We start from the raw sequence: 21525 nt of genomic DNA, 5'->3' as shown, positions 1-21525 counted from the left end.
GTAGAGCACTTAACGTTTTGGTTTAATAGATTGCATTTGTTTTGAAGCTACACCTTACATTTAAGGTAGTACAGACATCTAAATATGTACATGTTTATTTATATAGTAACGACAAGTCTACATTTCAGTTGGTATAGGGATAATTACACAAGTATTAATTGTAGTAATGTGCTTATTATACGATAATATATAATATTGACAGTGTAGCTAAATATGTATAAACTGAGTCATCGTGCATAGTTATGATTACTACAGCAAAAACTGGTGGCGTATGTGGTATTAGTCTTACTTATTATTATTACTCATTGTTTGGGCGACGCATTACCGACCTCCCTTATTTGCTTATGGCTACAGATTTCAGATAATTTTAGTAAGGAAGCTGCTTCATGTTGTATCGTGTGTTTCTTGAAGATTTTAGAAATAGTTGTCTGACGAGACAGGTTTTTCAGAAAACTCAAAATAGATAGTTTGGCAATTGGCAGCATCGATGGATGAATGAATCCTGACGACGAAAATTTGTATATGTAAATATGTACATACACTCAACAGCAAAACACATGGTTTAATTTGAAGGTACTTGAAAATGTCATTTTGAATATCAGCCGAATGAGACAGTAATGCTTTTTAAGTGTAAAATAGTTGTCGACAGTGAAACTTAAAACACGCTAATCAAATCTTTTTAAAGAGTGAAAAGAGGATACTGGTGAATCTTATGTTATTGAGTCAATGGAAGAATTAGGCCAAAAAGTGAACCTCTCCTTGTCACGCGAGTTCGTTGATTGTTCAGTATTCATCCGTCGATATCCCATCTTATACAAGTACATTAATTAGCCTAACATTTACTAACACAAGTGTGCATAGCGCCTCAGATTCTTACATAACGCACCACTGCTAAGGAAATTCAATACTAAATTAAAAGGACTGTTGGTTTTTTTGCTAAGAAAAGAAACATCCCAAAATAACTTTCTTCGACCCAACAAACGAGCGTCTACAGATGTAAATCAACTGGCAGTTAAGCATTCAAACAATTCGAATTTGGTTTAAATTAAATGGCATTAATCATTTGAAATGAAATTTGTAGGATGTGGATGCAAGAAAATAACTGAAGCACAGTCAAAATTATTTTGTCTCGCAAGTACTTAATCATGATCAATACTAGTTAAAAATCAAAGCTATGAACTGAAGGCTGGGTACAAAAATAAAGAATTGAAAGCAACTACGACGAGATCACAATTTTATTTGAGTTTCTATACAATGTTATTTATTTTTGTATAATTGATGTAATTCAGTTTATTTGTGAACAACTGAACAAAATTCATATCAAATAAAAAACTTGACTAGAGGCCTTCAATAGTACCAAGATTAATGAAATTTCGTTGAGAATAAGTGCTCCCACACACACACACGCACACTTATATTATCGGTTTCGAGTAATGTTCATGATTTGCTAAATTGTATCAACTAATTGCATAAGATACAAAACACTGATGTGAGAATCAATGTTTTCTGGCAGAATCGTTACTACCGCTATAATCATATTTAATCCCCTTCTTGTCGTCATCATTAACGAGAGGAAAGAGGTACATATATTGCAGTTTTGTCTTATAATATTACCTTAGCAGCCAACTTAAATGCATTTTCGGTATTTTATTTTCCATAATGTGAACTTAATCTAAGAAACATTCATGTAACTTTTGTGTCTCAACCATTCTTTCACACGACATCTTAACGAACTGAGCATAATCAGAACTAATTTTACTTTGGATGTCAAGATCAGGTAAGAAAAACAATCAAGCTCGCTTTCTGATATCGAGGCAAACTTGACATTTCTTTTTTTTTACAAAGTGTTCATTCTTGAGACAATCGGCTTGATGGCTGTTTAATTCTTTAGGTTTAATATGCAGATTTACAGGCAAGCGTTACAGTAGATGAGAGGGGGTTTGAACACGAACAGTAAAAAACATTCTGCATAATGACACAAGTGTACAGTGAGTGGAGGTTTATAATAAAGTGAAAAATAGTAGTTTTTCGGGACAAGGTAAAAACCTATAGAGTGAGAATCAACAAGATGCTTTGGTAAGAATCAGTCCATTGAAACATTTCTAATGTGCTGCAAGAGCATATTTAGTTCACAAATGTTAGGGAATCCTAAATGGCAGAATGAATAAGCAAATAAATGTATATTTACATACATATGCTGGAGTTTCACATAGTACAATTAAAATGAAGGTGAAAGAATGTGAGAAAGTTCAGGAAATGAATAATATCATGGCTTCAGTACAGTTAACTCATGACTCAGGCAGCAATACAAAATTAATACAAATCTTCACACGGTGGCAACAACTGTCTCACTTTCACTCGAAACCCAAGAGAAAAAATCTTGTTTTGTAGTAAATCCGAACTTGATTAATATCCAACTATTATAAATATATGCATAGTGTACCCTACATCCGTGTACTATTATCTAGTCTAGCTTGTCTTTTTGATTCTATTTTATATGTAACGGTAGAGTAAGTCAAATGTGAGGTTGCTGCTGGGGTCGGAATGCGCCCAACAACAATGGTAACAACGTGATATTATTTTATAGTTCTAAACTAACAGGAGTGCATCAAGTGTAAATTGTTCAAGTACATTAATGTTTTTTTGCGTATGACATGACAGTGAGACTCTGCAAGGTCGTCAATGGTGTGAGGGAGTAACTTTCTTTTCTACGAGTGCTATTATTATAGTTTCTTTTCTTTTGTGCAAGCCAGTAGTGTCTAATAGTTGAGAGGAAACATGAATATTGATTCAACAGTGGAGTCGGTAGGCAAAAGGTTAAAGAGTAGTGAAAGGGAGTACTTTAAATACAACATGAAATGTATGTGTGACAGGAGAATAAATTGAAGCTTATTAGTCTATGGTACGCTTTCTCTGCTCATGATTGAAAATCGGCTACGAGGAAACAATCGTATAAATCATCCCACAACGGAAGAGTATGTATGTATATATGTAGTTCGCTTGTGCAACTCATCTCACCAACAAGAACGAAGTATAGTTTGTCTGAATATTTACCATACGACGTTTATCGTCAGAACAATAAGGTTAGTCAAGATGAGAACAGATCAACTCGCGACACTTTGTTCCATACTATGTGCTTCATTTTTTACATACAAATCGCAATTTGCCGATTTTAAAGTTAGAGTGATTAGTTATTTACATAAACGAGTTGAATCGACAATATCTTCATCCAATTCCATTGACAACAGATTTTTGTTCGTTCGATAGTGTATGCAGTGTTGTCCGCCGGCAGAGTTATTATAGTAGTAGGGTTGACGATTTGGTTCGAATGATTACTGGTTAAGTATTTTATAGCTTCGAACTCGTTGTCGCTAGTCTGAGTTTATTAAATGTAATTAGATGATTGACCTTTGGTTTGCAATGAAACAAGTTACCCCACTAGCATCTCTTGGAATATTATTTATATATATACACATATATATATATATATATTATATATATATATACCACTACACTTAATGTGTTACGTTTGTCACTTTCAAAGTTCAGAAATTGAACACGATCAAACTCCGGCCAGCAGGATATATTTTGGTTAAAGAGGACAGAAGTCAAAATCACGCAAGGAACAAAATCCTGTAACGACGTGTCGTCCAGTCGTGGTGCGACCCTCCCTCGTTAAAAAACTTTAATAATACAATTGAGACAGTCTCAATGAGACTCACAAGAAGGAAACAATACTGACTTTCATAACAAAGTAGATTATATGGCATGAACGGATACAAAGTATACTTTTCACGAATAGTAGTCATTTTCACACTCAAATCTTGAATTCAACATGCGATGTGTGTGTGTGTATATATATATTATATTTATATATGAAGAAGTTCATGAACAAGGCAAGACGAGGATCCAGTTCATCGATCACTCCAAGTAGACGTTCAACGTTCTGCTTCTTTTTCACTGTTGATTTAATATGAGAGACAAATTATCATGTCTCTTGATACAACTGCTGATTCCTGTTGTCCAATGTAACATCATTAAAATATTTAGTAGAATAATAATGGGTTAATCCTCTTCATGAAAAAATGCAGCCATGGTTTAGTCATTTGAATTTGAGTTGTTCCTGAAAGTAATAGAGATACCGATTAAGTAGGCTCATGGTAACGGGGACTTGTAGGAAATTGTGAAAAAATCAGTTAACTCAACATTCGCATCGGTTAAGCAGAGCTATTGTTGTTGTTAGAGGTGGTGGTATTACATCTCATGGGTAAAATCTAACAGCTACTATGTGAGCAACAACACAGGGCTCACCCAAGGCAACTACGCTATATTAAAGATAGATACTACAATGCAAGATACAACTAAAGTACTGAGAGGAGAGAAAGCTCGAGTAGTAAAGAAGTTCGTAAACGCAGTCAGCAAGAGCACTAGAACCCCTTGGGGTTTTCTAAGTCGTCTTTTAAAGGTAGTATGGGTAGAGGAGTGTACAACAAAATGAGCATTCCAGCAACAACGCCTACACGCTAGCCGAGTTATGTCATCTCTGTGCTTTCACCCAAATCTAAAGTCTAATTTTTTGCTAATATATGTAATAGATTCATTAGTTTGCGCTAAACGACATTCAAAGTTTACTTTGCAATCTACTGCTGCAAACATTCTCGTTGGGGATAACGAGTAGCGGTTTTTTTTCTACAGAGAGGAGAAAGAATTAAATAAACAGTTGAAAATCTAAAAAAGGATCTTCTAACCACAGTTTACATACCTAAACTTTTAACCTACGGTCGTGTTGAGCAACAAGAGGGCAAATTTTCGAAATCTTACTGATCCGGGCTCCCGTCTGTGTCGCTCTCTTCTAATTCCGCTTTACTTTTACGCTTTTCATAGATCAGAATTATAGCGCATAGGATTATTACTTCTCCGCATATTCCGAGGAATGGCTGCAAAGAAAGCAAGTAAATGGAGCAATGATAATGTAGAACATTATGAAGAATGTTGTATCATAGCAGAGAATAATGATAAATAATTGTAAATAAATTTCAGCACTTACCCAGAGGGCTCCCAGCTTATCTGTTATGCATAAAAATAATTCAAAATCTTAATACCGCATTTCAGTAGCATAAGTCATACTGTAATACAAATTCGTCCCGGGTCTTTAAACCCCAGTCCAAGGAACAACAGCTAACTGTTTTTTATCTGCTAAACACCCGCCGACACTATTTGTGAGCATTAAACTCTATAGATAAATCTGAACGGATCAGGTTAAGTTGTACTGTATTGCCAAGAAATGCAATTGAATGTCAGACTCGAAATTTTAAATGTTTCATATGAATGGAGTAACAATAATGCATAGCATAACTTTTACACATGGATTGATCCAGAAAGTACATATTTAGTTACTGCAGAATGACAAAGCCTTTACTTGTTGGCTCACGGTACCTGTTCGGTCAGTCCAAACTCTAATCGATTTCTATTTTTCTGGGCAAAGACGTCATTTCCCTTGTTTTTTTGTGTATGTAACTAGCGAGTTTAAACTGTTGGACCTTTTTAAATGCAGAGCTGTGGACATTGGGACAGCAAATTCTTCGCTTACTTCGTAAATAATTAAGTAAGGCTATACATAAATGAAACAATCCACCGATTCTAAAAAAATGAAGCCAAAGTCTGTAGTTTGATTTCCAATGAAATGCAAAATAAATTGTTCCTACTCCAATTATGATGACTTTAATAATGGAGCGAATTAATAGGGTTCATAATTTTTCGTCAAATAAATAAAGGAAGGAAGGAAAATCCTGGAAGCTTTACCTTTAACTCGCACGTAGTATGTAAATTCGACGGATTTATCCGGATCTTTCTTTTCAAGGGATGGGCCTGCATACTGATCCGACTGATACTTGTCATCTCGTCTCACCAGAGAACACGTATAAAAGCCACGGTGATCTCGTTCTGCCATTGTGATGTTGTATCCACTACGGTACGGTTTGCCCTTTTCGGTCTCTTCAACTCGGCCAATCTTAATAATGTCTTCAGGTCCGGCAAACTTGTAAGGATTCCAGTCCTCCCCATCTGTGCATCAAATTGAATTGAACCGATTAAGATTTTTTTATCAGTTTATTTTGTTCCCAGCATCTCTAAAGAACATGCTGGTCTCCAAAGAATATTACCAATAACTAAGATGCATATTTACATAGTTGACCTTTGATATTCATACCTTTTGTCCACTTTAATTCCACCTTTGGATTACTACCTTCAAAGTCTGAACTATTAACACCATGAATATCGCAATAAATTTGTAGCTTTTCTCCTTCCGTCACCGTCAAACTCATAACTCCGCGGTGGTCGAATGTTCTGGTGGCAGATACTCGCTCTGAAATTAGTTCGAAATAATCATAAATTGGCATAGCAGATGAGGAAAGAATAAATACACACTCTCGTATGCAATCTATGCACTTTCTTTCTTATTATATGTTCATATATAATATTATAACTTGTGATTCCGTAGGTAATTTGAGGAAAAACTTCCTTACCGGCCACCTCGACTTCCTTCTTTCCCTCATTATTTCCTCTATTGGCCTTGCACATATATTTACGGAAGTCCTTAACAGTCCCAAGTGTGTCGTTGTCTTCTTTTCGAACTCGCTTGATTTCAAGTTTGATAATGACAGAATCGCTTTTAACATCTCGATTCACTTTACAGTGCACGGGGGGCTTCTTTCTATCCGACAACTCGACATCCGGGACACCGCACACTTTGTCCATATCTTCCGGTTGCCCATTAACTAATCTATACCTGTAAATGTAAATGAAATTAATCAATCAATCACCCACACATTATTATAAATCAATTATTTGTTTTATGATTATATACACTTGTACAAAGTTTGTACCCTTGTGCATAAATATCGGTAAATATGTAGTATACCGAGTCATCCTAAAGGTTCCACTTACCACTTCAACTCAGCATCTGGCACGGGGGCTGTACATGTAATATCGACGTGTTTTCCTCTTGCTACGTACTCCTTATAGACCTCCTTGCCATTTTTTAGGGTGGCATTAGTACTTTGGGGGAAAATATATATATTAGTATGTCGTCAAACTTATTTGTATTATTATCTGTACTAACACTTTTTAATTATTAATAATGATTATAGATTTAAAACTCACCTTAGCATTAAAGGTATAGCTGAAAAATGTAAAAAAAACGTTTATTCATCCGATAGAAACTTTCAGTTTAGTTATCAGAGAATACACTAGTTCTAAGCACATACAAGTACAAAATTAACAACTGCCTGCTAGCAATCGCTTATCGTGTGTGGTAAGAATGCATTAATATTAAACACAATACTGGACAATGACATGGATATTTTATAAATGTGTCAGTAGTAGAAAGATTTAGCTCTGCGGTCCTACATATGTCTGAAAACTTTACAGAAATACATTTTCTTACAGAAAGTAATAAGTGAAGCATTATAAGCATACCTCATCAAACAAATGTTACCCAACACAAGTAAATTGTATTCACGAAAGGTAATTCATAATTGGCCAGACTCCACGTGTTCATAATTATGTAAGAGTTGTGTGTAATAAAAATGAGTACACACTGGCCATTCAGCAGTATTCCGTATTATACGCATTCAACTCACAATTTCTCTGAGTCTACCTTTCTCTCGCATGGACTTGTAGTAATCCAATCGATCAATAAAAGAACAAGTTGTGAGTGAATTATGTAAATGTAAAACGCAACCTGAAACGGCTATCATATGGACTGTATGTAATGTTGATTTTGCTGCTTCGAAACTACTAAACCTAACAATAAGTTTAGGTCATTGTTAAAAAGCTGAAGCTACGGCTCGCCACCAGATTACTTTACGGAAAAAGAACGTGTGTGTGAGAGTGAGAGCGAGAGAGAGGGACGGTGAAAGTAGGCCAACCTTGACAGGACATGGATGTTCCATTTTAACGCAGTTTACTCTTCGTCAGGAGAATTAGAGTAAAAACAAAATTACGAAATTAGGGTCGACATATTATTTGGGAGTGAAATGGTAATAAACATTAAGAACGTGATATTAAAACAACTACTCTGAAATACTGCAAAGTCTGGAAAACAACTAAAAATGAGCCTATTTTTTGCTTTGTTTCTTTTTTTTGTGGGAGAGAAAAAACGTCTGAGGGTGCGCACTGTTCTCAAGCGTTATACCAAACACTCAGCGCACAACAAACAAAAAGCAGCGGCGTTCAGAGTTAACTCGCAGCGACTCAATTATGGGAATCCGTGTTAAGTAGTAAGTACTTAGGTTTGAGAGAAAGGTATATAATCTGAATCTGACTAACCAATGCTCACTGTGACCTTGACACCATGGTTTGCTCCAACACGGCTGGAAGAGAGACAAACCGGCGTACATTTGTACTCGCCGACATGGAATTTAGTCGAGGCATTAACCACAAGTAGTTCACTATATATATAGCCATCCGTCTCTCTTCCAGTCTCAACAAATATATCCAACTCATCCTGAATCTGAGGAGTTATTTCTCTGCCATTAAGCATCCACTTCAAGTTGTGAAAGCGACTTAGGTCACAACTTAGGGTGAAAGACGCCCCCTCTCTAACCATCACTTCATTTTTCGAGTCTTCATCATAATTATTTAACAGAGGTCCTTCTTCAGTCCCGTTGCTATTCCGCAAGAGGAACAAGGGGGTGCAACCTATATGTAACACACCACCAGACCACAATGAATAAGCCTCCGCCTTTCTCATTTCAACAAATACAAATCAATTAATTAAAAAATAGGTCACAAAAAAACAATTGTAGCTCAAAACAAGTCGATGCGAAATTTAAAATAAGCGTCAAGTGTATTTAATTTGTGTATATTACATATATGTTTGGCGTCTCTTTGTTAGTTACTACATACATACAAAAAATATGTGTGGTGATAATCGTGAAAACAACTGAGAAATATTTTATTTTTACGTTCACCTATTTATCTGTAGGCATGCCCCTTATTAACTAAACTGCTGCTTGCAAAGTACAACTATAGAAGTTCGGGCGAAACAAGTTGAGGCACGCATATGATATAATAACAGACATTCAACAGAAACTTTCCCAACATAAATAAAAGCAACAATACGTCCATCTTTCAGTCACAAAAAACAGTAAACAAGGGAAAAGTGACAACATACTTTTAATATAGATAAAGTGATAATGATAACCATACATTAAAATTGTAGCTAAACTTATAATAGCTAACACCCCAATTGGATTATCATCGGCATCAATTACACAACTAAATAAGATATTGGATGGCTTTCTATATCTAGATCCTATATTGCATGAATACCAAAATCAAGAGCTGAGAACATGAATTTTTCAATGGGACCACTTTTTCAATTTGAGCCTAGACCTTACCCATGATCATCAAATATTAAAAACAAATGTTTCCCATACTTAGAACAAAGTTTCCGTGCACTTTGCTCAACATTGAACACTGTTTCATTCAGCTGTAATCAGAATCGTGTGTTTTTAGCATAGCATCATAATAGTTTCATAACATTCATTTCTATGCCATCGCTGAAATGCAAACCACACGAATGTGCAATAACAAGCAACAAGGCATGTTTATTAAACATACCTTGACTTTCTCCCACTGTGTGTATGTAGTAGAGAAACACTAGTAATACTACTGCCTATGCATATATGCACGTATAAATGTTTTTCGTACAAGGAGAAACGAGTGAAGCATTATAAGTATGCCTTAAAACAAATATTACCAATGCGTACGTACTACTCCGAGCTACAACCCCATGGCTTAGGTAAAGATTTAGGAAAAATGAAGCAAGGTTCTACAATTCACGGCTACCATACCGTCAAGAGATGTTACTTTGTTTATGAAATCGATGACTTTTAACGTGTAGTCTCGAATACTAAAAACCAATAGAATACGCACTGAACTTATGCATTGTCCGTGGACCGAAAATGCCAAAGGAAATTATTACCACTATCACGAGTTTACGAGTGACTTTTGCCATTAAAATACATATAGACGTTTATATAAATAACAATTAAAGCCAAAACACAGTATTCTACTTGTATTTTTATGGATAATTAAATTTAACGTGCCAAAGTTTGAGCTCCAGTACAACAGTTTTCCTGGCTACAATTTCACAGCAGGGGGATTCAGTTTAGTATAATAATAAATTATCTACATTCACAGTGCAGTGGTGCTTGCCTACATCACATTTCGCTGAAGGAAGAAACATAAAGCTTGCCATGTCAAAGTGTGCATGAATTGACTCCACACTTATGAAAAAATTTCACTGGTTATAGTAAATCAAGCCTATATTTAGATGCGACAATTACAGAAAAAGAGAGTGAATAAACACAAAGACCCAAAACTTTAGAATCAGTAACCAGACAGACAAAAACTGCCAAAGTATGGAATTTTAACAATTTATGCAAATATGTGTACATTTTCGATTTGATTATTTGAGTACGCGAATTGAGAAAGTTAGTGACACCCATTTTACTAGCTACCCGTATGAAATGACTAGAGTAGTGATGTTTAAAATTAAGAAAGCTATCCGTCAGAGACTAATGCGAAACAATCCAAGAGTTGTCTAATTTTTGACGTTTCGGTGATTTGGATAATTTGGACTCGTTTCAATCGGATTCCGTTTCGCAATATCCACGTCACAGTTAGAATTGGAACAATGGATGAATGATCAACTGCTTGAGTTGCGCAGATATGCATGTTTCATTGTATTTATATAGTGCGGGACACGACTATCAACTTATCCTGTGGTTGATGCTTCTTCTTTCAGAATGGTTAGTCATTGATCTATGTCGGCTTAAAAGAAACAGCGGAATCATGATGATAATACGGATAAGCAGCTCTCTGGCTACCTATAAGGAAACGAGAAGCTGTTGTCGAAGCTCACCGAATACGTTCAGTGATATGCTCTCCTTACATCCCCGCAGCAGATCTTGCAAGACCCGCAACAGTCGCAACAGCTCCATCCTGCCTGCCTGCTTGCCTCGATGGATGGATGTCGATGCTCGTTAAGAATAAATTGAGCTTACAGAACAGAATAAAACTGGTATAACAAGGGAAGGATTTTCAACAGATCCGCAATAATCCAAGTGTTCAATTATTGCCAAGAATGCACCCCGTTATAGACTATCTATATTCCAGAAGAAAGCAAGATAATGGCTCTCGTACCATAATCCTATAGAGCTGACGACGAACTGATAAGATTGGATGATGATGATGATACCATTAAAAATAGCATATATCTGACTGCATCTGAGAGTACATATATCTTATCTCTGGATATTTGGCTGCTGGCTACCAAACTCTCGACCGTCGTTTCATTTCGCTTCTAAAAGCACACCACCAACCACAGCAGAACATGTCAGATGCCATGATCCTCATAGCTAATTGGTATTCAGACCAAAAGCATTTCCACTTGTCGAAATAAGATTAGATTTTCAGTTTCAGTGTCCTCAACTGTGTCAACATTTACTAACTTGCAAAGTTGGTAAATGTTGACACGACACGTATCGCAAACAAAATACGTATGTACATACAACATTCACGTACTTGCAAAAAGTACGTGACCTAAGATATATTACCATAAACTCTTCAAATCTGACAATGTGCTCGAAATCGCAAGTTTGGCCAAATTGTGCTACAATAGTAAGCACGGAAATAACTGCCTTTCCACTCATATTACACACAACAACAACCAATTCAATGAGGATGAGTATTCATGAATCGATTACGGCTAGTTGTCAAACATAATTAAGAACAAGTGTCAAGTTGAAATATGGCACAGTAAGGAGCACGTATGTACATAGCGACAAAAGGTCATTGCGTACAAGAATATGCCCATTGGCTGGAGAAAGCATAGAACCATAAAGATATTGGTCCCAAACCCACAAATATACGATCAAATAAACCTGATTGGTGCCCTGTTCCTACGCTACGGCGTGTAAGCATACATAAATGAACTGCATACCGTAAAGAATGAGAGGACTGCGGTCACATAATAAAACCATTAATCACACATAGTACCGCCACGGCAAAGACATAAATCTAGAATCGAAAACCTCGACTCGCACACCTTAGCCAGCTAAAACTCACAACTAATGCTCATGTGTGTAAACTAATCCTAAGTACTTGCAGCGCCATCAACCATAATACACACATTTTCCTACTTTCTTTTTCAAGCTTCCCCAAGGAGATTCAGTTTAGCAATCAGTTATACTCTTCGAGTCACGTATTACATCAGTAACGTATGCAAATGTGTGCACTTTCCTGGGTTGAATACCACAATAGTATCATTGACTAAACTAACTGCATATGTATGTGCTTGTGGTGTAATTGAAGAACGAATCATTGTTGGTTTTAATCAGCGTAGGTTTTACTTGCTCCATTTTTAACCTGCTGAGGAAATATCAATTTACAACGTTGTCATTATGAAAAATAGTTGACATGATTTGGTTTAAAATGTTTAAAATATTTCCCATGTTTAAACAGGTTTCCAACTCACATTCGTCATTCGCACGGAAAATGTATGTACATAAGAGTCATAACTAAATTAGTTACGATATAGATTCAGTCAGAGTATGCAAGGACTCCAATTTTGCCTTGATCCTTCGACTAACTATCCCTAGTTTACCAGCCATCCAAAGTGAAAGGCGAAGGTACGTCATCAGCTCATCATGCATACGTCAACCTCGCATTTCAGATACAAATTGTACAAATATGAATGTTAAACAAAGGATTTAAGTTTGCTTTCCACGAGCACTGGTAAGACGCATTGTCTGTGGGAGCGGACAACACCCGGTACACTAATAAATCCGTTAACTCGGGAGGCTATCTCAAATGTGACTGCTGCAGCTTCCAAAATAATTTCTAGTACGTGGTATCTAATGGGAAATAGGGCTGAAAACGCCAGTTGTCAGTAAACGGAGATTTAAATCACAAGTAAACAGCAACCATGGCAGATTGCGAGCAAGTTAAAATATCCGACTACAGAAAAACATACCACTTCGGGTTACGTGGCGAGTATGCAACGCCCATTTCACTTTCAAATTCTAAATTTCGATCTTCACCCAAGTCATGAGTTAATTCTACAAATGTAGATGAACATGTTGAAAAGTTAGATCGGCAAGCACACCATGACAGTTTGATTACATTACTACAAAAAGGATTGGGTGTATTCCAACAATTTGCATATGGAAGTAATCGAGGAATCTTGTACGAAAAACAATATGTAATTTGAAGGTGGAATGATATTTAAAGGACTTTGAATTCATGGAACATCTATTGCCAAGTATAAACTTTATGATTTTTGAAACAAACTCATTAGTTCATCCAACTAACTAATGGATGATGCTTATGTATGTAATGTACGTAGTTTAGTTTATCATCTTTGATGAGAATGGAGCAGAGCTTCACATTTACATAGTAACTCGTAGAAACTGTCCACTGAAAAAATAATTTTAAAAAATTCAGGCGCATTCAACTCATTGTGAACCAAAGTAACATGCATGCATATCTATTCCAGGTGAATACCTATGCATATAAGCGGGGTGTACATGCATATATATTTGTGTATAAATTGTAATTCGGGTATTTATTATGCATGACTTGGTTCTGGTAAATACACAGGTAATACACTAGAGTTTAAATTGCACAACAAAAATTGCACACTATTTATCATGCAAAATGAAAGAAGAAATAAAATCCGAGTGTTTGTTGGTTCATTAGTTGTTTGTGTGTAAGGGAATTGTAAATAAGAATTAAAATAAGATTATGTTGCATTATTTAGCATAATCTTATTTTCCAAATCAAGTGTTGTGTGTCATGATTGAGCTAAAATTTATTTCTACATAACAAGAAAATATCTATCAGCTCTGCTAAAAATAGTCGTACCCTCTTGTACGATTAATATGCCAACTTGACGTCACTAAATATCCTCCCAAATATCCTCAACAAAATAATATTCCTCGTACTTGCAACAGTGCTTGCGGAATGAATGAATTGTTACTTTGTTCATGCACAACCTCTTTATTAAAGAGTGTGAGGAGCGTAGAAAACTAGAAAAATAGGGACGAGAAAACAACATACAAAAACTTTCAATGAGCAAATAAAGGCATATAATAGTAAGTGAATATAAATAGTGAAAACTGAGACAAGTCAGGTTAGTTTAGATCTTTTGTCAGCTCAGTGCTAAAAAACATGTTTTACTTGTTCAATACATTTCCTTCTTTGTACGACTTGTGAAGAAGGGATAGATCGATACGTCTTATTATCTTGGTGAAAAGGTATGTATCGTATATCAATAAGGATATAAAAGTAAATACACACGTTCCTCAATCTTATTGCATACTTCCTTAAAAAGTGTCATGTCTACAGAAAAAAAACAGAAAAAATGGGTCACAAACAACACATAATAAATGTTTGCATAGAGTTTACTGAACCAATTACTTACAATTATACTCAGCATTGCAAAAAACTGATATTACAGAGTTCATTGAAAATATCCTATTTTTGCTCCTATTAACTGTTTCTTTGATATGCAAGATAGAATTATTTTGATATTTCAGCCAAAAATATGTAGTCTGATTCTAGTATTTCATTGTTAGGATGTATATGGAGACGTACGTTGCATATGTACTTATACAGTTATACATGTCCAATCTGAACAGAACTGACGGAGGAGTGTCGGAGTGTGTAGCAGCACAGGCGGCTCACATCTGGACTTGAGAGCCAATTTCTCGAGCAAAGAGCATCCTCGTGTGCGATAAACTATTACTGCATTAATACCAAAGGAGACGACAATGGGTGAGAAATCAGTTCTCTTCTTATAATAGTTTTGTGAAAGTACATAGCTGGCTGAGAGGCAGGCAGGCAGGGTGAGGAGAGAGAGTGGTGGATGGAGATGCTGCTATATTCTTGCCAAGTTTTGGTTGAGCATGGTGGGAGAGAGTCGTGGTGGTGTAGGGTGAAAGCATGCATGTTGAACTTTCACTCGTACCAGAAACCCCACCCATACAAACATGGGTTGGAAGTGAGCAGCAGTGGAAGAGAACAGAGTCCCTGGAGCTAAAGTCGGCAACTGGCACAATTTTGCACACACATGCATATCTCTCAGACCAGGAGAGATATTGATTTCGTGTAGTACAAATACCTTATCCCATCTCATACTTTTGCATAAAAGGTACATCAGAAGAGGCTTTCCTATTTTTGTCTAACGTGTAACAGACAGATAGACTGCTTCTAGTAGTCCGTCTACTTTCACCACCACCACCACCACCAAGCACACACGCATATTTATTTCTCTTCCTACTTTTAACGACTTATCCTCTCCACCAGAATGACCTACCAACCGACAAAAAAATCTTTGTCCAAGAATCGGGTTGGAAACTGATGACAGCCCAAGCACCAAAACTTGCATATTGACCACGACACTAATTGCATTTCACAGAGTGGAAAAACGAAAACTATACATGTGCAGGGTTCTTTATGGTATTGTGGCTATGTAAATATATATTTATGTATCTTTTCTCATCAGACTTTAATTTGCAACGGTTGCTTGCGGGTACTACTGATATTACAACTACAGCTTTGTAATCTTTTTAGAGCTATATTAGCAACTATGAAATACTTATATGGAGTGTGACAAGTGAATGAAAAGGCAATATATACATAAAGAAAAGTAGACGAGTTATTATCCTCCTACCTCGAAAAGAAATCCACAAAATCAAATATAATTGGAAGCGTAGACATACTTATTGGTACATAAAAGTAGAAATTGAAAAGTGTACTCACCGTCTGCATAAGCACTTGGTGACAAAAAGAGGATTATGACAGCCAAGGATATATAAATTAATGTGAACAATGTCATTCTTCCGCCGGACGTTGATGATGGTGGCGGTGGAATTCTTGTTCTCTTTCTCGTACCCGAACTTGCTGAAGAATTATTGGAAGTAGGGGATATGAAGGCAGTGTCGTTGGTGGTGGGCGACGGCAAGCATTGAGTTCTGAATTCGCTGGCCATTCTTCTTTGGATGCTCATAATTGGATTTGGAGGATTCACGAGGTGAAGAATAGGTGGATGATGGGCGCGTATACGGTACGTACGATATACGATTAATTACGCCCCGTTTATCATCAACACTAATTTTCACCAAGGCGGCAGATCCTTTCACACGATCAATGGAACAGACTTCATCGATGATGGTCAAGAATTTGCGGTTTAGTTTGATTGCTTCTTGCTTCTTCGAGATGTGGGGGTTGTTGATGACAAATTCGGCCTTGTGTAGGCTAGGTTCAATTGTATGGCAGTTGGCAGCAGCAGAAGTAATATCCGTTGAACGTTGACTTGAGATAGCAAACTTATTGGTTATTCCTCAGACCTTTCTTTTCACCTCCTGTACCTGATTAACTGTTTTGTACGAGGAGGGTCATGATAAATGCAGCTCCATTTTTTTGCTTTCCGGAAAACGTTAACCCCTCACAGACAGAGAGACAATTAAACCGTGTCGTTTCTTCCCTCTGGAATTATTAATATAATATTCGATTTTTAGCTGCAGGGAAGTTGAATGTAAAAATGAGAAAGGGTTAAATTTTATTGATTAAGAGCACGGTTTAAAGACTACAGCGAGGCAGAGAGTTGTATACAGATGCACACTATGTTATTATTATTATGTCGTCGTGTGGGAGGTCAATATGGTTGAAACAGTTTTAAATGTTCTAACTCTGGCACAATATTTTACGACGACGTTGACTACCAATCTGGCAACGCTTCACACACTAAGGCCATTGGAATTTCAGAATTGCAAACTCGAGCGAATATTCATTAATAGCCGAAATAGCACCTGTAGATAATACACGTCGGCGTTAATATTATTATTTTTGATTGCCCTTTTAGCCAACTACTTCACCGAAGAAACAACCGGTGTGAAATAAAAATGTTCCCAAAGTGACCCACATTTAATATCAATGGCGATAATGAGCTGTTATATTTTTCTGTAAAGTTCAAATTTCTAACGTCGACGAAAAATTTCAGCAACTTTTTCCTTTGTGATATACTGAGCCAACTTTTAACTTATCAAGCTCACTTTAATCCAATGTGTGGCGAATTAAGCAATACGTAATTGTATTGATCGACTTTCACTTTGCAATAAAAACTTTCACCCGAGCCGAACAGCCGAGACCCAGCTAATCATATAGCTCCCTCTTCTTCCTTTCCACACAAATTGGATATTCTAAAAAGAGTCAGTGGTGTGCCAGGCGACTGTTTAATTCAACAGACCACGACGGCCAACAGTCGACGTCCCTAAGTGGTGACAGATAAAGTTTGCTACCTCATTTTGCGTTACCTCCCATACATTATCGATTCACGAGGAGATAATGGCATGTTCATGAAACAATGTCACGTCACACACACACTTCCCGCTGCTGTAGCCACCCAATCTTTGGACCGTTGTCGTCCACGAGCATTCCGTTAATTTTGAAATCGGAAAGTTTTTTTATTTTGACGAAAAATCCTGACAAACAAATGTTACTGACTTGAAATGTATATCCTTCCGTCCCTCAGTCTGCTAGTCCAGTAGCCGGTGTCCAGCAAATTATGTAGTTCCTTCCATTCACCTCACACTTTCACCACGCAACAATATTTCCCATTATTCTACTTTTGCGGCCCCAGCCCAGATCTTGGCACACATCGAAGGGGAAAGGAGAAAGGGCGGCTGATTCTGCACGAGAAGAATTAGACAAAGTTTGGAATTAACAAACAACAGTTATGTATATCCCATTTAGCTGCATCGCAAAACACATATGTAAAGGCAAAACCAAGTGATAGCAGTTATACCTATGACATGACGTGAGCCGACTAGTTTCTTTAAAATTGCACAAAAACTGAGACCTCAAGTTGTAGCTATCTTGGTCTGTGAAAAGTTACAGTTGCACTTTGAGTTGGTTAGTTAAAGAGGACGAATCAACGTAAAACATTCATTTTGCTCATTTTGGTTTGGCTTGGCAATGAATTTTCACAATGTGATGGAAAGTAGAGAGAGAGAGAGAGTAGCAGTAAATCGCAGCTGAAGATAACTGAGCAAGAAAAATTCACGGCACCAAGCAGCAGGAATGGTGGAAGTTGGTTAAAGGGAAGGTGAAAGTGAGGTATTTGTTAAGAATGGATGGAGAAAGTAGAGTTTGTGGGATGCATTAGATTCGATGATCTGGGATGGATGAAGAAGAGAGGAGAAGACGAAGAAGACGAAGAAGAAGAAGAAAAAGAAGGATTTGGATTTACTCTATCTTTAATGGGATAGGTAAATGTGAAAGAAGTGAAGGTAACTTTAGTAGCAGTAGTCGTGGTTGGAACACTTTGGGGATGGATGTTCCGACGGCACTGCTTTCCTCCCGCAGCTTTGTTCTTCTTTCACTTCTACTCTCATGTAGAATGGGCAGAAATATTATTCCACAGACTGAACATGGGACACAGACTGTGTGTGGATGGATAATAATGGTGTGCCGTGGTGGTGTGGTTGGTGGGGCTCACAAGTATTCGCAGTTTCAGCGTGTTATAGGTCTGCCTCGTCGATGGCAGGCAGTAGTAGACCTTCGGCGTGTGGGACTCACTGAGCGGACTGACGACGGGCCGACTCAACCAAGAACAACCCGAAGAGGAAGAAGAAGGAGAGAGAGAGAGAGAGAGAGAGAGAGAGAGAGAGAGAGGGCGAAAGGCAGGCAGGCAGAGACTCTGGTTGGAAGGAAAGCGAGAACAATCCGACCGAGTTTAACTTGTACTACTCCTGTCCTGTATGCCCCCTTCTTACTGGTGGTGAAGATCTTGGAGTTAGTACAACTCCTGCTTGCTGCTGCTGCTGGGTGAAAGAAGCGAGAATAGTGAGAAGAAATCTTGAACGTATGTAGGCCCTCCTATTATGCATATCTACATAACATACTTTACTTGGACTGGGTGATCTGGCTGCTGGACACATTCGTCGTTTCTACTATTCCATCAACTCTATCCATGCTTTCAGAATCAGTATTCTCCATTCTCTCCCTCATGTATTTTTATAAGCACGAATTTAGACGCGACGAACATGGCATAGCACAACACGAGCATAACGGGATAACGGGAGGGAGAATAGCAACAAGGAGAGGACGACGACGACAATGGTGCGCCAAGGCTGGTGGTCTCGTTATTCGCCAGAGAAGAGAGGAATGGAGAAAGGAGTGAGATTGCCCGGGTCGGTTATGCTCCGGAACCCGATTCGGAGGGAGGGGTGGAGCATGGGCAGGATGGTGGAGGAGATATTACTCGGGCCGAGACTCAGAGTTCTCTTTCTGAATATGTCTTAAGGTCTTAAGATATTGACTCTCGCCTGATCAATACGACGACCACCACCCAACAAAACCCTCCACAACTCAGGGGAGCGCTTACCATCTCCTCCATCGCCATTATTCAGGTTATTCTCGTATAGCCCAGTTCCTCTCTCTCTAGCTAAGGCCCAACCAGGCAGCGGAATATATATACATATATTTAGATATGGGTAGATGGATATATGCATGAACGTGGATACATTTCCGCATTAGGACCGACCCAACTCTTCCAAAAATTATTATCAGTCTTCTCCAACCTACATCCAATTCAACCACTTTTACTCTCGTCGCCTTATCCTTATTACTACATACATACTACTCACTCACTATCCTCCACCTCCTTTCTCTTCGACACACACACACATTTCACTCACATTCTCGGCGAGATCTTTCCCCATATCCACGATGCGTCGAATGACTGCTTTTCCTGGATGCTTCCTTCTCCTTTCGTCCAACTTGCAGACCTCAAGTTCATCTCATCTGAATCGGTGAAGGAAAGTGAACGCTGGATTGGGTTACTTACACACTCCTTTCTCAGAACTCTGCTACTTGACATTTACCACAAATTCCAAGCTACCTCAGGTTAGCCACAACCGGACACATGAGACTGTGCTTTCAACTATTCACACCTTGGTTGCTCCCATACTACGATTTTCCCAACCACCACTCGTCCACCTAACTTGATGATTATGATGGAATGACATAAATGCTGCGAATCAAACAAATGTGATTAGCAGGACAGGGCAGCAGGTAGGTGTATGCACATACCTTCATACATATATACTACTGTGTACAAATGTAAGTATGTATATCTGCATCGACTCCCATGCTTGAAAATTGTTGGAAAATATTTTATATTTCACAAGTCATTTCCATCTAAAGGATCCTTCTCCCCAAAGTTCCATGGTTTTATGATGACAAATGTGCCTAATCTGAGGAATCAGATTCCTCTCATTTCACTCGAATGGAAAGTTGATCAAAAAGTCTTAATATAGCCGCAAGCAGGCAATGTGGTTGACGAGAGAGGAAGAGAGGAGCATCTCTCATCAGCGTTGTCACGACTGTCAGGTTATAATGCAACATAGCAGCTCTAGAAAGCAAGTCAACCACTCAACTCACTACAAGAACTATACGGCCTTGTGGCCTACATATATATATCATTATATCGTTTTGGCTCTCACCCATTTTCCTATAATTTCCCACAAAGCCAGCAATGCACATCTGACGGAGAAAGCGGAATTGGAGGAAGAAAGAATCCGACCCACCCAGCCACCAGTCAGAGCAAGTTGGTATTGGAAGGATTTCGCACGAGAAAGTTACAACAGGGATCAGTCGGTGCTGGTGGTGGATTGGGTGAAAGCAGGCAGGATCGCCGGGCACACACAACATCCTCACCACCGCATTCATGTGAGAGTAAAACGGCCTCTCCTCTCTCCAGACTTGACTCACGGCCAAAATTACCCGAAGGATTCCGAGAAAGCTGCCACTGTAATAATGGTCTGGGAGGACCTCCTCACTTGCTCCATCCTCGTCCCAACTTGTGAATGACAAACTTTCACTTACTCGAGCAAGTCGACGGAGGCCGCAAGTTGCAATTAATTCGTCTTATAAACAAAGTCAAGCAAACTATGTATGAAGATGCATTTGTAGTGTAATCATCATCAAAAGTTTTCAGGAAAATTCAGATAATGTGAAACTTTAGTGAAAGTGGTCAGATTCAAGATCCCAGTAGCAGAAGCAATTTATCAGTGTAACATGATCCCGTGCACGGCTTACTTTCTTTAGGTTTAGCAGATCTCTCTATTTGTGATATTACATAGTATTACCAACACTATTTATGCTACATAATGTAAATAATGAAATATTATTCATTATGCTATCGCTTATGATCTAGGATTTGAGTAAGTGGTAAATAATAAAATGAGCATTTTACTTTAACTTCAGAATCGGGGATGGGATATGTATATAAACTCATGTAAATTATTACCTTATTAAATCAGGAACGACTCCAGTTGAGCATGATGAACGATGATGGTGATAACCTATTTTAGTTTAGAAGAAGATCATGCCGAACTTATTTGCGGCAACTGTGCAAAAAAAGACCTAAGAAAACAGCAGCGGATGGCTGGG

At 37.8% G+C, this 21525-nt stretch overlaps 1 protein-coding gene across 7 annotated transcripts; it reads right to left on the bottom strand.

Annotated features, from left to right (window-relative positions):
- Window positions 1-21521, bottom strand: LOC110842384. 7 transcript variants are annotated; one of them, XR_004833617.1, is made up of 12 exons: window positions 21383-21518; window positions 15832-17759; window positions 8329-8700; window positions 7162-7180; window positions 6946-7056; window positions 6525-6787; window positions 6209-6364; window positions 5803-6063; window positions 5048-5067; window positions 4822-4937; window positions 2282-4123; window positions 1-1672 (listed from the first exon to the last, which is right to left on the bottom strand). XR_004833617.1 is itself a non-coding variant. In XM_035846241.1 (12 exons), exons 3-12 carry the CDS (start codon window positions 16076-16078, stop codon window positions 4099-4101), a joined length of 1590 nt encoding a protein of 529 aa, XP_035702134.1. In that variant the 5' UTR covers window positions 16079-16557; window positions 17575-17759; window positions 21383-21518; the 3' UTR covers window positions 1-4098. The 7 variants fall into 7 exon arrangements, 4 of the variants coding, with proteins under 4 accessions (XP_035702134.1, XP_035702135.1, XP_035702133.1 ...); XM_035846241.1 differs by having other exon boundaries at window positions 1-4123; window positions 15832-16557; window positions 17575-17759; XM_035846242.1 differs by having other exon boundaries at window positions 1-4123; window positions 15832-16557; window positions 21383-21521.
- Between the last annotated feature and the right edge of the window lie 4 nt (window positions 21522-21525).

This window comes from Folsomia candida, unplaced genomic scaffold (genome assembly GCF_002217175.1).
Source record: "Folsomia candida strain VU population unplaced genomic scaffold, ASM221717v1 Fcan01_Sc001, whole genome shotgun sequence".
NCBI lineage: Eukaryota > Metazoa > Arthropoda > Collembola > Entomobryomorpha > Isotomidae > Folsomia > Folsomia candida.
This window is presented reverse-complemented; position numbering and strand designations above follow the sequence as displayed.

Excerpts from the sequence above, each read along its gene's own strand:
- LOC110842384 (XM_035846242.1), bottom strand. The coding sequence starts at position 16,078 with ATGAGCATCCAAAGAAGAATGGCCAGCGAATTCAGAACTCAATGCTTG. Across the intron at positions 5,068-5,802 it reads ATACTACGTGCGAGTTAAAG|ATAAGCTGGGAGCCCTCTGG; the intron begins GTAAAGCTTCCA and ends TATGCATAACAG. Across the intron at positions 4,938-5,047 it reads ATAAGCTGGGAGCCCTCTGG|CCATTCCTCGGAATATGCGG; the intron begins GTAAGTGCTGAA and ends CTTTCTTTGCAG.